Source organism: Laetiporus sulphureus, assembly GCF_001632365.1.
Source record: "Laetiporus sulphureus 93-53 unplaced genomic scaffold LAESUscaffold_5, whole genome shotgun sequence".
Classification (NCBI taxonomy): Eukaryota; Fungi; Basidiomycota; class Agaricomycetes; order Polyporales; family Laetiporaceae; genus Laetiporus; species Laetiporus sulphureus.
The window spans coordinates 105,624-118,268 of NW_024468514.1; the positions used below are offsets into that span (position 1 = coordinate 105,624).

General features: G+C 54.1%; 7 protein-coding genes across 7 annotated transcripts; 3 read left to right on the top strand and 4 right to left on the bottom strand.

Annotated features, from left to right (window-relative positions):
* Positions 1–257: 257 nt before the first annotated feature.
* LAESUDRAFT_644403 (uncharacterized protein) lies at positions 258–449 on the top strand (the record flags this gene model as incomplete). The annotated part of the gene is made up of 1 exon (XM_040903853.1): positions 258–449. One exon carries the CDS (start codon positions 258–260, stop codon positions 447–449), a length of 192 nt encoding a protein of 63 aa, XP_040767980.1.
* A 950-nt stretch (positions 450–1,399) lies between these two features.
* Positions 1,400–3,234, top strand: LAESUDRAFT_809947 (GroES-like protein). Its single transcript, XM_040914177.1, has 10 exons — positions 1,400–1,474; positions 1,527–1,593; positions 1,658–1,669; positions 1,723–1,778; positions 1,843–1,944; positions 1,997–2,106; positions 2,186–2,522; positions 2,603–2,746; positions 2,815–2,898; positions 2,974–3,234. The coding sequence occupies exons 1-10, from the start codon at positions 1,436–1,438 to the stop codon at positions 3,064–3,066; spliced, it is 1,044 nt and encodes a 347-aa protein (XP_040767981.1). The 5' UTR covers positions 1,400–1,435; the 3' UTR covers positions 3,067–3,234.
* Positions 3,235–3,561: 327 nt separating this feature from the next.
* LAESUDRAFT_721578 (uncharacterized protein) lies at positions 3,562–4,970 on the bottom strand. The gene is made up of 6 exons (XM_040908032.1): positions 4,701–4,970; positions 4,537–4,649; positions 4,330–4,485; positions 4,106–4,270; positions 3,938–4,048; positions 3,562–3,873 (listed from the first exon to the last, which is right to left on the bottom strand). Exons 1-6 carry the CDS (start codon positions 4,945–4,947, stop codon positions 3,688–3,690), a joined length of 978 nt encoding a protein of 325 aa, XP_040767982.1. The 5' UTR covers positions 4,948–4,970; the 3' UTR covers positions 3,562–3,687.
* Positions 4,971–5,332: 362 nt separating this feature from the next.
* Positions 5,333–5,862, top strand: LAESUDRAFT_755752 (uncharacterized protein; the record flags this gene model as incomplete). Its single annotated transcript, XM_040912067.1, has 4 exons — positions 5,333–5,386; positions 5,451–5,462; positions 5,594–5,677; positions 5,770–5,862. The coding sequence occupies 4 exons, from the start codon at positions 5,333–5,335 to the stop codon at positions 5,860–5,862; spliced, it is 243 nt and encodes an 80-aa protein (XP_040767983.1).
* Positions 5,863–6,369: 507 nt separating this feature from the next.
* Positions 6,370–7,594, bottom strand: LAESUDRAFT_644408 (uncharacterized protein; the record flags this gene model as incomplete). Its single annotated transcript, XM_040903854.1, has 4 exons — positions 6,370–6,747; positions 6,810–7,006; positions 7,067–7,284; positions 7,353–7,594. 4 exons carry the CDS (start codon positions 7,592–7,594, stop codon positions 6,370–6,372), a joined length of 1,035 nt encoding a protein of 344 aa, XP_040767984.1.
* Positions 7,595–8,604: 1,010 nt separating this feature from the next.
* Positions 8,605–10,712, bottom strand: LAESUDRAFT_721580 (WD40 repeat-like protein). The gene is made up of 8 exons (XM_040908033.1): positions 10,275–10,712; positions 10,145–10,205; positions 9,833–10,087; positions 9,466–9,738; positions 9,322–9,411; positions 8,938–9,266; positions 8,831–8,866; positions 8,605–8,768 (listed from the first exon to the last, which is right to left on the bottom strand). Exons 1-8 carry the CDS (start codon positions 10,376–10,378, stop codon positions 8,615–8,617), a joined length of 1,302 nt encoding a protein of 433 aa, XP_040767985.1. The 5' UTR covers positions 10,379–10,712; the 3' UTR covers positions 8,605–8,614.
* A 535-nt stretch (positions 10,713–11,247) lies between these two features.
* LAESUDRAFT_721581 (uncharacterized protein) lies at positions 11,248–12,482 on the bottom strand. Its single transcript, XM_040908034.1, has 6 exons — positions 12,365–12,482; positions 12,254–12,315; positions 12,087–12,195; positions 11,909–12,033; positions 11,747–11,855; positions 11,248–11,697 (listed from the first exon to the last, which is right to left on the bottom strand). Exons 1-6 carry the CDS (start codon positions 12,447–12,449, stop codon positions 11,639–11,641), a joined length of 549 nt encoding a protein of 182 aa, XP_040767986.1. The 5' UTR covers positions 12,450–12,482; the 3' UTR covers positions 11,248–11,638.
* Between the last annotated feature and the right edge of the window lie 163 nt (positions 12,483–12,645).

Below are 12,645 nucleotides of genomic sequence, written 5' to 3' on the forward strand. Positions count from 1 at the left end.
CCTATATCATCATAAAACTATTTATACTATATATATACATCTATTTACTATGTACAGGCCCAACTGTAAATAAACAGATATAGTAAACAGTTAAAACTATGTAACATAGTAAATAGATAGAAATGTTGGAGCCTTAACTCAAACATCCTGGCCTTAAGAATCTCACGGTGACGCATGGCAGTTTTTCTGACTCCGAGGACAACTGCGTAACCATAGACTTGAAAGGTGTGTCAAGGCTGATACTATTATTCATCGAGATGATCGCTGGGCTCATATCTATTCTAGATTCGGAGATCATCCTGGCTATCTATGGCCGTGCTGGTTACCAATATTTCTACAAGCAGAAGCTCATCAACAGCATCGACTTTATCATATTTGACCAACAGAACGCAAGCTGGCGTGTTTTAGGCGTACGTACGTGCAATGAGAGAGCTTGGATACTGCACTGAACACATTGCCGTGCAAGACTCGTGACAACAGATCCGGAGCTAGCAACCGGTCCAGTGGGTCATCTTTCCATGTATCCAATGTTATAGCCTTTGCAGGCTACGACATCGGCACTAAAGGCAAACAACATCGTGAGTGGCTCCTTACCAGCGGCGCGAATACGATATGATCATGAGAACAGATGGAATCGTCGGACTATCATTCTACACGAACGCTACCAGCGAATTGCACTGCCGCTAGGCTGCGTCGATTCCCTACATGGAGTGTATAGTTCCGTTAAGGCCAAAAGAATGCGAATTTTCCCTCACATGCGTTGGCTCTTTCAGAGAGCTGCGATAGGATCGCTCATCGCTTTTCTCTTGCACTGCCGCTAAGTCGCATTGCCTCTGTATAGAGGGTATAGTCAAGAGAATGCGGATGTCCACCATCTCGCAGGCATCGAATGTTTCGGAGAGCCGCGGTAGGATCGATCATTGCTCTTCCCCTTGTGCGGTTCAAGTCTTTTCATGAATTAGTGCCGGTTAAATCCTCACAGCCGCAGGATGTGAGCGATTTACGTCCAGTCGCAAAGTTCTCATTCCTTCACTGTACCATATCACGGACTTACACTTATAGCGTGAGTTTCATGAAATCGAAAATCGATCTTCGGAGCGATGAGCTGCACAACGAACTGTCCTGCTTTCAGGGATACATTGTTTCCTCGATGGATGGTCAAGGAAATCATAGACAGACCGTCGAGCCTCCTGACATGTACACGCAGCGCCAATCAGTCGGACAAACTTCGCCAACTTGCAATTATCGCCGGCTCGACATTCGCGGTCCGGAGGAGCGGTCACTGGGACTGTCTAGCATGTCCACGATTAGGTGAGCTCTCCCGCAGGACTATATAGCCAGCCAGGGGGTTATCATAGCGCATCAGCACATTGACATCCATCTTCTTGTCATCGGCCTAGCAGCTTTCCAGTCAAGATTCTCAGGTTGTTTCAGTATGTCTGCTGCAATGATGAACGCCGTGTACTACGAAGAAGTACGTGATGCGTTCATGTTCCATGCAGAGCACGGGCTCAAGCAACCAGCAGCCGCGAAAGTTCGACGTGCGCCAAGTGCCCGTTCCGCAGGTTGGAGACGACGATGTGTTGTTCAAAGGTAAGCTCTTCTTGAAGTTGCAGTCACACGAAATAAGAATGGCTGACTATCGTGGGGATTTTAGTCGTTTGCTGTGGTGTGTCGCACACCTTTGGAGAACGACTCACCTCTTTGAACGGTGCTCCTTAGGTGTGTGCGGTACCGACAATCACGTACACGACGGAGAGTTCATCACCACATTTCCCGTGAGGCAACCGTCACATTCTCATTTGTATTCTCAAAGTCAAAGTCACGCCGTCTTTCCATCAGCTGGTCCCTGGCCACGAAGTCGTCGGCATAGTCGCAGACTACGGAAAGAACGTCCACGGGTTTGCCATGGGAGACCGAGTAGTAGCAGATCCAGGCGTAACGGTCAGTCCTCAGAAATACTCACGAAGTGGAAGCTGCCATCAGCGTCGACCAGTGCGGCGCGTGCTTCTACTGCCGCAGAGGCACCTCACTCCTCTGCGAGAACTTCCTCGGGAAGGGCGTGAGCTCAGCCGAGCGCGGCGGTTTTAGCGAATACATCACATTGTAAGCACACCCCTTCATCCAAACGCCCACCTCGCAAGTTACCCCGTACCCCGCCAACTGACCCTGACACGTTCGTCAGCCACGCCAGCAAAGTCTACAAGATCCACAACCTCACCGACGAAGAAGCGACGCTCGTCGAGCCCGCCGCATGTGCCATCCACGGGATGGACCAGCTCTCCGCGCCAGTGGGCGTCGAGGCGCTCGTGATCGGAGCGGGGCCCACGGGCCTCATCCTCGCGCAGCTCCTCAAGCTCAACGGCGCGATGCGCGTCGTCATCGCCGCGAACAAGGGGATCAAGACCCAGGTGGCGATAAATCTCGACGCGGGAGACGCGTATGTTGAGCTTGATAGGGAGGATCCCGGGCCGCAGTGGGAGCGGCTGAGGAAGGAGTATCCGTATGGGTTTGATGTCGTCGTGCGTGTCCTTTTCTGTGTCTGTGTGTCGGTCGGTCGTGTGATACGGATGGGTTTGATCGCGCCTGTGCGTGTTGGTAGGTTGAGGCAACCGGCTCGGAAAAGGTCGCGAACGACGCGATCAACTACGTGCGCAGGGGCGGGACGCTGATGATCTACGGCGTGTACGACCGCTCGTCGACCGTCCACTGGTCGCCAGCCAAGATCTTCGGGGACGAAATCCGAGTGAGTGAGCGTTCGCCCGTCCCACGCATCCAGAAAATCCAAACCTGACACGAGCTGCTCCCGCGTAGATCATCGGCTCCTTCGCGCAAACGCATTGCTTCCCTCGCGCGGTACAATACCTAGATAGCGGGAAGATCCGCATCAAAGGCATGGTAAGCCGGATTAGTCGCTCGCTACACCCGTCCCGCGACAGCTGAGCACTGATGGATCGCCCCTGGCTGCCATAGGTGACGGACGTCTTCACGATCGCGGAATACCAAAAGGCGCTGGATAAGCTGAACAGCCGCGAGGCCGTGAAGATCGCGGTGAGGCCGCAGTGACGTGTACGAGCGAGCGTATCGGCTTGAACGCCTCACTCGTGGTGAACACTGGTAACCATCCATCATGAACCAATATTGCAAGGCGATAGCCGAGCCTGGCAAGTGCCTGAGGATAATATACATGGTCAGGTGTGCCTTCCGCCCTCCGCTTTGCATGCCAATCCCCGCAACAGTGCAACAGTAAATCTCCATCGGCCCGTGCCAATCAGGCCTGAGGGTGGGAAAGTTCGGCTCCCGTGTCAATGGTCAGCTTGAAACTTTTCTTTACTACCGTGTTCGGGGAAGGAGTATGTAGTGAGCGGTCGGCGATCTTTCATTCGCTTCTCTCAGCCACACGGAACGCAGGATGGCAGCATATAGCATCGTTGCGTACGTGCTCAACATTTTGTGATCGTCTTTATTTGTCCTGCTTTAGCTGCAGCTTTTCCTTCTTCAGCTCTGGTTGCAACTCTTTGAGATTTGGGTGCTTTCGTCAAATCCGGTGAGCTCTATGGCTGAATCGAAGTGGCAATCATATATCTTCGAGCTCAACGGGCGATAGCTTTTGGCTACAGTGTGTGCTCATATTATTCTAAGCGGCACGACGAGACAAGATTACATTTCCACTCGTGCAAGAATGATTCAGTGTACCGCAACGGCCCTCAGTAGAGCTATCTCGAGTAGATCTGCCGTGCTACCATCATGTGAGAGGACAGGCGTCTCACCCTCGTTCAGATCCTCGAGAATTCTGTCCAACTCTTCTGCGCGGCCGGACGCGTGAAGAACCTTACATATTGCAGCATGAAGTGATAAGTAGGCCCGGTTGGGCTGAATGAAACAAGACCATGGGTATGAGGGATGAAGGTGCAATTTGCGAAATAGAAAGGCTTACCAACGCCTTCCCAGAATTGGAATGGTCACTTAAAGTGACGACTTCGGGTAGAAATTCTCGAGAATCCGTCGCGTTACCCCAAGTGAGAATGCGGTAAACGTTGGGTTTTGCCTTATTTGTGGTCATTCAGTCATAATACACTCGGTAAGCGATATGAGCGAGACTCACCTCTACGGGTTCGAGGGCCAGTACAAGCTCACCGAACATCTGATGCATGCAAGCCTCAAGGGTAAGCACGTTCTCCAGAGAGTTGATGCCATTTCCCTTGAGACCGTCCAGTATACGACCAGAAAATGCTTGTAAGGCTGTCCATATTGCAGTCTTGTTGGCCAGCTATCACATTGCTGAGCACTCGAGTCTCTCAGAACGCACATGGAGCCATTGTAGCGCACCGTGGGAACGTTCGTCTCCTCGAAGTCGTTCAGACTGAAAGGCATAATATGCGCTGCTTCCGCTTTGCCTAAGCCCGTCCTGATCTTCACTTCAGCTACATGCTTCCAATCTACTTTCTCGGTTATGACGCATTTGTATCCATCGCGCACCAGAGCCTGCATGAGCTAGGTCAAAGTCGGCCTGCGTACAGATACAAGCAAACACACCTCGGCCTTCAGGACACTGAGACCCTTCGCAGGCTCAGGTTTCACAGTCGGTTCAAAATCTTTGCGAGAGGGATGACTGCTGGGAGCTGGTGTTCTCCCTCCGGCGGACCGAACTACCGCACGTCGTATTCAGAGCTGTACCATGGAAAGTAGAAGCAACGTACCACGCACAATTATGTTTGTCCAGTAGTAGTACGCAAGGTCAGTCAATTGTTCCGGTCCAACATCGTGTACTGCCCATGCAATATTGAGCTTGCCGCGCAGGGATGGTGCGTATAAGATGGCGGCTCTGAGTAGATTCTTGTCGTTTGTCGAAGCAGGGGATTTTTCAATCTTCTCAAGCTGCTCAGTGATAAATGGCTGCGCTAATGCTGAGGTAGGAATGGCCCCAGGGTAGGTTGCAGGAATCATTAGGAAAAGAGGCGAGCGTTGAGCCGAACGCTTGCTTACTAAGCAGTAAGAGATGCTGACAGAGGACCGGCAACTCCCGTGAAATCGCAGATTTCGCATCGTATAATATGATTGCATTCTACTGATGTCACACATATTTCAAGTAGATGTCGAGTAGATGGCGCATCTCATCTGCTTCCAATTCACTTATTACACACATAAGGTGGTAGGGCCGGTGCCGGCAGCGCCCGCTACGACGAGCGCGGTCACACAATGGTCACAAATTCTGTAGCCGGCACTTCACGTTCACAATATTTATGTGATGAGCCGTGTACTACGAAGTGCGTGGCGCGTTCACGTTCGATGCGGAGCACGGGCTCAAACACCCAGCAGCCGTAAAGGTTTGATGTGCGCCAAGTGCCCGTTCTGCGGGCTGGAGACGACGACGTGCTCTTCAAAGGTAAGCTCCTCTTCACGTTGCATCTACAGAAAACGAAAGTGACTGACTGTTGTGGGGACTTTAGTCGTTTGCTGTGGTATGTCGCACATCTTCGGAGAACGACTCACCTCTTTGAACGGCACTCCTCAGGTGTAGTGCGCGTTCGCCCGTCCAACGCGTCCATAAAAGAGAAATCAAATCGAGACCTGACGAGCTGCACCCGCATAGATCATCGGCTCCTTCGCACAGACGCACTGCTTCCCTCGCGCGGTGCAGTACCTAGATAGCGGGAAGATCCGCATCAAGGGCATGGTAAGCCGGATTAGTCGCTCGCTATACCAGTACCTGCGGCGACCGTCGTCCCGCGACAGCTGAGCACTGATGGGTCTCCCTGGTTGCCATAGGTGACGGATGTCTTCACGATCGCGGAATACCAAAAGGCGCTGGATAAGCTGAACAGCCGCGAGGCCGTGAAGATCGCGGTGAGGCCGCAGTGACGTGCACGTGTACACGAACGCCAGCGAGCGTTGTTCGAGTGGTTGGATGCGTTCGTTTTTGAGTAGGGTGAAGTAATCGGCTTGAACGCCTCATTCCTTGAGATGGCGCGTAACTTGCGCGGGGTGAACACCGGTAACCATCCATCATGAACCAATATTGCAAGGCGATAGCCGAGCTAGGCAAGTGCCTGGGGATAATATACACGGTGAGGTGTGCCTTCCGCCCTCCGCTTTGCGTTCCAAATCCACGCAACAATGCAACAGCGAATCCTCGACCACTGACTAGTGACTTCTCCAATCCTCGACCGCGGCGCACGATACGACAACGCAACATCTAAAAGTAACAACGACAAAATACAGTTAGCCGTAATTTTTCGCAGCGCCCTCGCCGCGTCTTAGCAGAACATATGGTACCCAAGCAAATAAAGGCGATATATATACGTATGCAGGTGAGGGAGGAGCCGTACCGCCGGGCCGAGCGGCGAGCGGCGCGCGATCGCGCACCGATCATTTTGATATGACCGAATCGCCATAGCTATCGCGATGCTCATTCTGCTTCTTCACCTCCGCAAACGACACCGCGGCCGGATCGAGGGCGAGGTCCTCAAGCTCGCCGCGCACGGCGGCGGCGGCGGCGGCGGTCTTGCTGGAGCACGCGTCGCTCGCGGACTCGTCCATCGTACTGAGCACGATCGCAGGCTGTTCGAAGCGAATGGTCGTAAGCCGGGTGCCGGTGCCGTCGCGCCCGCTCTTGTTGCGCCGATGCTTGTTGCTCGACGTGTAGTCGGATGTCCTGCCGGACTCGACGTCCTCCATTTGTCGGATCGCGCGGACGAGCCAGGTGACGAGCACGGCGAGGTTGCAGATGACGAGTGAGGTGGATGCCTGGCAGAGACGGGTGAGCGGAGGCGCTGGGGGAACGTGAAAGGGGCGAAGGGGATGCGCACCTCGACGTGTGCGGCGATGGCCTCGGCGTTGCGGTCGGGCCCGAGCTCGTAAGCGTCGTGGACCACGCTGACGACGGTGGTGATGAGGCTTGCGGAAAAGATGGTGATGAGGAGCTTGCGCCGCGGCTCGGAGATGCTGATGTCCCAGAACAGACGGATGGGGAGGATGACCAGAATGAGGTCGGCGGAGATGTCCGCTATGAACCGCGATGCGCCATTAGCAATTCTAATGAACAAAGGATTGGGGGGGCACTTACTGGCCAACTCGACCGCACCGACGGCATTGCCCATGACGCACTGCGCTGCGCGGTCGGTCTTCCACGCATCATAGTGCTCGCATGTCCACGTCTTCTGGACCAGCAGGACAATCCACTCTGCAAGGAACAGGACAGCCGCTGCGTACGCGTAGCGCCGCAGAACCATGAGAGTCGGAATGATCCTCATGATCGAGAACAATATGCTCAGCCGCGCGAACCTGAAGAAGGGGGGACCACCCATCAGGCGGTCGCATAATAGACTGGTGTGTCCCTTCATAATTCTCACCATATGACCGTGGTGAACGTCGCGTTGAGCATAAAGTACCCAGTGACCCGCTGCTCGTACGTGGCCGTGCGGTCCGATCGCAGATATGCACCCGCAAGCAGGAAGCAGTAAGTCACGAGCGCCAATGCAGCCCAGGCGTCATCGTATCCCAAGTGTCTTCGGCTGTACCGATACCACAAACGAAGGGAGGTCGTGCACATCGCCGCCGCAGCACAGACCGTGGCCACGACTGGCAACCCCATCATCATCACATAAGTCATCACTGCAGACCGCAAAGGAGACGGCACTCACTCCGGACCGTTGTGATGAACGACATGGCCGGTGGCAGACGGGCTGCGGGAGAGGCGGAGGTGGAGGGTCGAGTCCCTCACGCAGAGGAAGGAGGGCGCGTGGAGACTCGCACAGTAGTTTGGGACCGACCGCAGGAGAGACGGGGAGTGTCGCATCACATATGTACTCCGGGGATTGCGATGATCGGGTTAGAAAAGAGGTTGAACTCATCGTCGGGGCGGGCATTCGATCTGCGACTTAGACTAATCCCGGCGGTAAGGCGCGGGCGCCTACGCTGCGCAGTCAATGTTTCAAGATGGCATAACCCATCCCTAGCTAAGCACTAGCGTATATTGCCATCGCGAAACTCACGGACGCGCCTTTTCGTGTAGCAACCGTGTTTCGCAAAGGAAAGGCAGAATCTGTATTTGACACATCTCATGAGAAGATATCTATTCGTTCGCTCCTTGCCGCACACAGCGACGGGGGAGGGAGCGGTCGGGCACTATAGCAGCCAAGGACAGCTCGAACTATTCATTCGGAAAAAAAAAGGGAGAGCTTCTGTTGTGAACCTTGAACCTCGGTTGCGCACATCCGACCTCTCAGTTCTCACCACCTCAGCTGCGCTGATAGATTGAACCCAAGCCCTTTCTCAAGACCACCCGGACATGGGTGGGAGCGGCCGGTTGCACCGCGAGACGGGATTATCCGTCCACATGCGTACTTTCAAGGCCGAGCACAGGCCAAGCCCAAACATTCTATCCATCGGATGTAGGATATGCGAGGAGGTGACGGCCAATCACTGCATCGCAGCCATTAGAAATCATATCTTACGTACGAGGCCATAGAAATCCAGCAACGACGACAGCGACAGTGGCACACCATGGACCAGCGCCCCCTGCTGACTGTAGTGCACGGTGCACGGATGAGACCAGAACCGGTGAACACAACTGGCCCGGGAGGAAGCTGGCGATTAACATACCGAATATAGTCTAGTCCTCAACCGCGTTATCGTCCATATCAACGTCCACCTGCTCCTCCTCCGCCTGCTCAACGCTGATGTGTCCCGCGGGCCTCCAGACGTTGCCCGCGGTCATCTTCCATAACCGCACCCGCCCATCGTTCCCTGCCGACGAGAGGATGGTTCTGCAAATCGATGATCGTCAATCCCATCTTATCTCATCTAATCACTAAGATTAGATCCGCACCCCGTGACATTCCACTCGACTCGCCCGACGGCCGATCTTCGAAGCAGGGAGCGGGAGGAAGTTCAAGTTAGAGCAGTCCCCATGCACGCAGTTGGAGGGGCACACACTTGTGGTCGTCAAAATCAGCAACAACGCTCGCGGACCACCTGCTCTCCTCTGCATCCGCATCACCCTCAGTATCCGAGCCCGGCGTCGGGGGCTTCACGCGCCAGATCCGTACGTGCCCGTCCCGCCCCCCGGTCGCGACAAGGTGGTACGAACGCCCGCACGACGGCGCCCACGCGACGGACGTGATCGCGAACGGCGTCGGCGGCTCGCCTTCTGTTGGCGTCGAGGTGCCCCTTGCGGTGGCCTCGCCGGAAGACGCGTACGCCGTTGGTGACGGGTCGAGGGTCAGCACGTTCATTGCGCGTCCGGATGGATGGAGTTGGATGACCTGCAGGGACTCTGAGCGGCGCTCGAATGCGAGCGAGAGACAACATAACACGTACCTTGATGACGCCGTTGATGCCGCAACCTGCAGCAATCACCTCTCCCCAATACCGATCTTTGCACCAGGATATGCACCATCCTCCGTCAGCCTGCCCGCGGGAATCAGCACCACCAAAGCCAGATTGCCCTTCGTTGACGCCTACCTCGCGAGTGCCTAATCCCGGCCGACTTGGCACTTGGGACTGTTGTTGCTGTTGTGCAGCATGGGGCGCCAGGGAGGCAGACACCGCTTCTAGCGTCGCGGCCGGTTGCGTCGGCGTCGACGATGTGGCATTCAGCGCAGCAGCGCGCGATGTAGATGCAGATGCAGACGAGAGAGACACGACGTCAATCTCATCTAGCAATTGCCAGGTTGTCAGTGACGGCTGTTCCCGGCACTCGTATATACGCAGGTTGTTGTCGGAGGATATGGTCGCCTGCGGGCAGTTCAGACAGTTGTCTGGCGGAGTAGTAGATGGGGGGAGGGGGGCCGGGCCAGGACGGTGTGAGCGAGCGAGAGAGAATACGCACCAACTTGAGACCGAAATAGTGAGGGGCAAACTCGACGCCGCGCACCGTCCCTTTCGCCTCGGCGAACGTCGCGCGTTCTGCCCAGCGCGAGACACCCGAAGGGCCGGCGTTGCCGCCGCTCATCTGTGAGGCGTCCGCGTCTGCGACGATCGTCTGCTCCCATACCTTCACGGTACGGTCGAAAGATCCAGACGCGAGGACGGTGCCGAACTCGGGGTGGGCCCAGCTGAGTTTGGATATGGCCGCGTCGTGCGCCTGCGCCGGCTTACATGTGAACAGCGTTCGAAAACGTGAAAGAACGGTAGCACGTACCTTCCAGTCGTCCTGCACGGCCCAGTTTCCGGTGGGATCGTCTAGCTGCCATACTTTGATCCTAGCGGTGTGATGAGACGTGTCAAAACGCTGAATCAACGCCACGGTATCGCAAGGAGAACTTGTTCACCGTTGATCGAGGCTGGACGTCGCGAGGTGGAGTCCGTAGAAATCGTAGGACGCGTCGGTGACGAGGTCGCTGTGTGCGTTTTGGATGAGACCAGCTTGCAGCATTGTTTTGGTTCGTGAAAGGTGTGCGGGAGGGTTCGGGGATTTCGGGATCTTGTCGAATACGATGGCTGATGCTGCTGCTGAAGTGGGTGATTGACCGTTTGCGTACTCGAGTAGACTCAAATCCGTTTCCTGGAGGGAGCACTAGCGCTGGTGTTTGTTGGTTGAGCGTGTTTTGGCACGTGACCTGACAATGTTTATATATATCCGCGTTCGCGAGCGTTTGCGTTTCTCAAGTCTCTCATCTGCTCTGTTTCAATGGCATTACACTTTGAGTGCCGCGCGCCGTCATTTCCTCTCCATGCCTGTTTCGTTGGACTCGTGAATTCCGCCGGCAGAGGTCAGTACTTAGCATTCGCAAGCTATCCAAACCAAACAGCGATGTGGAACACACCATTGCATCACTTTGAGCAACGCGACCTGTTTCATTTGTGGTCGTGCTTGTCAAGCGATCGATGCTAGAGCAAACGAAGGTCATCTGCAGGAGTGTGCAGTTATATCCGTGCGCATTCTTTGGAAGCCCGTGCTTTCTACATATTCCTGTTCCTCGTTGGACATTTAGGGTTCATGCTTTCGTTGTCGTTGTCATGTTGCCTGCAAGCAATGCGTGTGATGTACGTATCTATGGCATGAAAGCACTTTGTACCCATACGTGTGCCTCAGAATGCTAACGGCGATCGAACTACATTACCTATCTCGTGAGGGTGCCTGAGGCTCATGGAGCCTGCAACGGAGGGAATCTTCTCAGTTTACCGGTTCAAAGCGATATATATATGTATTCATTCACATTACATAAAACATCTTCATTTAGAGAAAGTAATTCGTATGAAGGCACAATCACAGATCATCGATCGTCCCTCATTGCTGCTTCCCTCGTAAGAGACATTTGAACTCGTTCACTCACTGAAAGATGACACAGCTAATGGGAGGCCCCGCGGAGCACACGAAGAATGCACGATTCGTAATACGCCGAAAGCGGTCTGACTTCGACATTGTCGATTCAGTTGCATAGCTCATCCAGATCTAGCCTCAGAATGAATGCGATCTTCCGGCTGCGAGGGACAAAATGCCTGTCGACGCGCATGCCTCCTCGTCCTGTGGCTACGAAGGAGCCTTCTCGGGCTCTGATCTGACTGTGTAAGAGAGGAGCGATGGTACAATTCCGTCACAGCCATATTGAATGTAGGATATCAGCATCCAGCCTGTCGAAGGTCACAAGCGTTATTCACTCTGCATCGGGAGGCAACATGGCCTAGAGGCAGTTCAATTCGCTTGTGACGTTCGTGCAGAAAGACAGACCGGAGATTCCATCTGCATGGAGTCTTGAACTCAATACGATTTTTCGGTTTCTACGCTGAAAAGAAGACTCACTTTTTTGTACATTCCCGCCATTGTCATACCCGGCGAAGGCCATCACGTTGGCTACATGGTAAGTTGAGCCATTAAAAAAGTTGGCAAACTTAGGCTTGCTGCCAAAAGGCTTCAAAGGATCGGGTCAAAGAATACTCAAATGCTCTCAAGACGAATACGCACACCCAGGACCCGAGTGTCTCCGGTGTGCTGGTCGAATATGACAAAGCTCATCCTATTGACAAGTTTTTGCTTGTAGACATCCTGATAACCGGCACGGCCGTAGATAGCTAGAATCATTTCCGACTCTGGGAGTGTAAGGTTCAAAGGGGTTGATTGGGGACGAGTAGCCTTGACGCACCTTTGAGATCGAAAGCGGACATGTTGGGCTCATAGAACTTGCCATGTGTCAACGTGATATTGCTCAAGCCAGGATGCCTGAGCTTGTAGGTGACTTTCAATCCATCGACCTCAGTATCATAGTGCATGAGTCGATGTCGGAGTCAGACGCAGGGAAAAGGCACCTACAAGCCATCCGGAAGATATCTCAATGCGGGTGATAGGATGATTGAGATCAAGCATGAGCTGGCCTGCGGAGCCATGTATGGATTCACTCGCGCGGACGGGTGTGGCGCTCACCATCTTTGTCAGTGAGTTCGTGCAGATCATTGAAGTATGTGCCATCGCAGCCTCCAATCACAGATGACTGGATGTAGGTGCCCATGATGAGGACCTCAGAAATTCGAGGAGAGCGAAGGATCCCTACTTAGCGATAGTGGAAAAGATGGTTCATATATCTCGGTTAGTTCCGTGGTATTCTCGGCTTCGAACACGTTCCATGATGCTGCGAGGCGAGGAACCGAATTGGTTTTGTTGACACCAAGGCCGCTCTGTCCAGTGGCATTGTCAACAGATAGTAG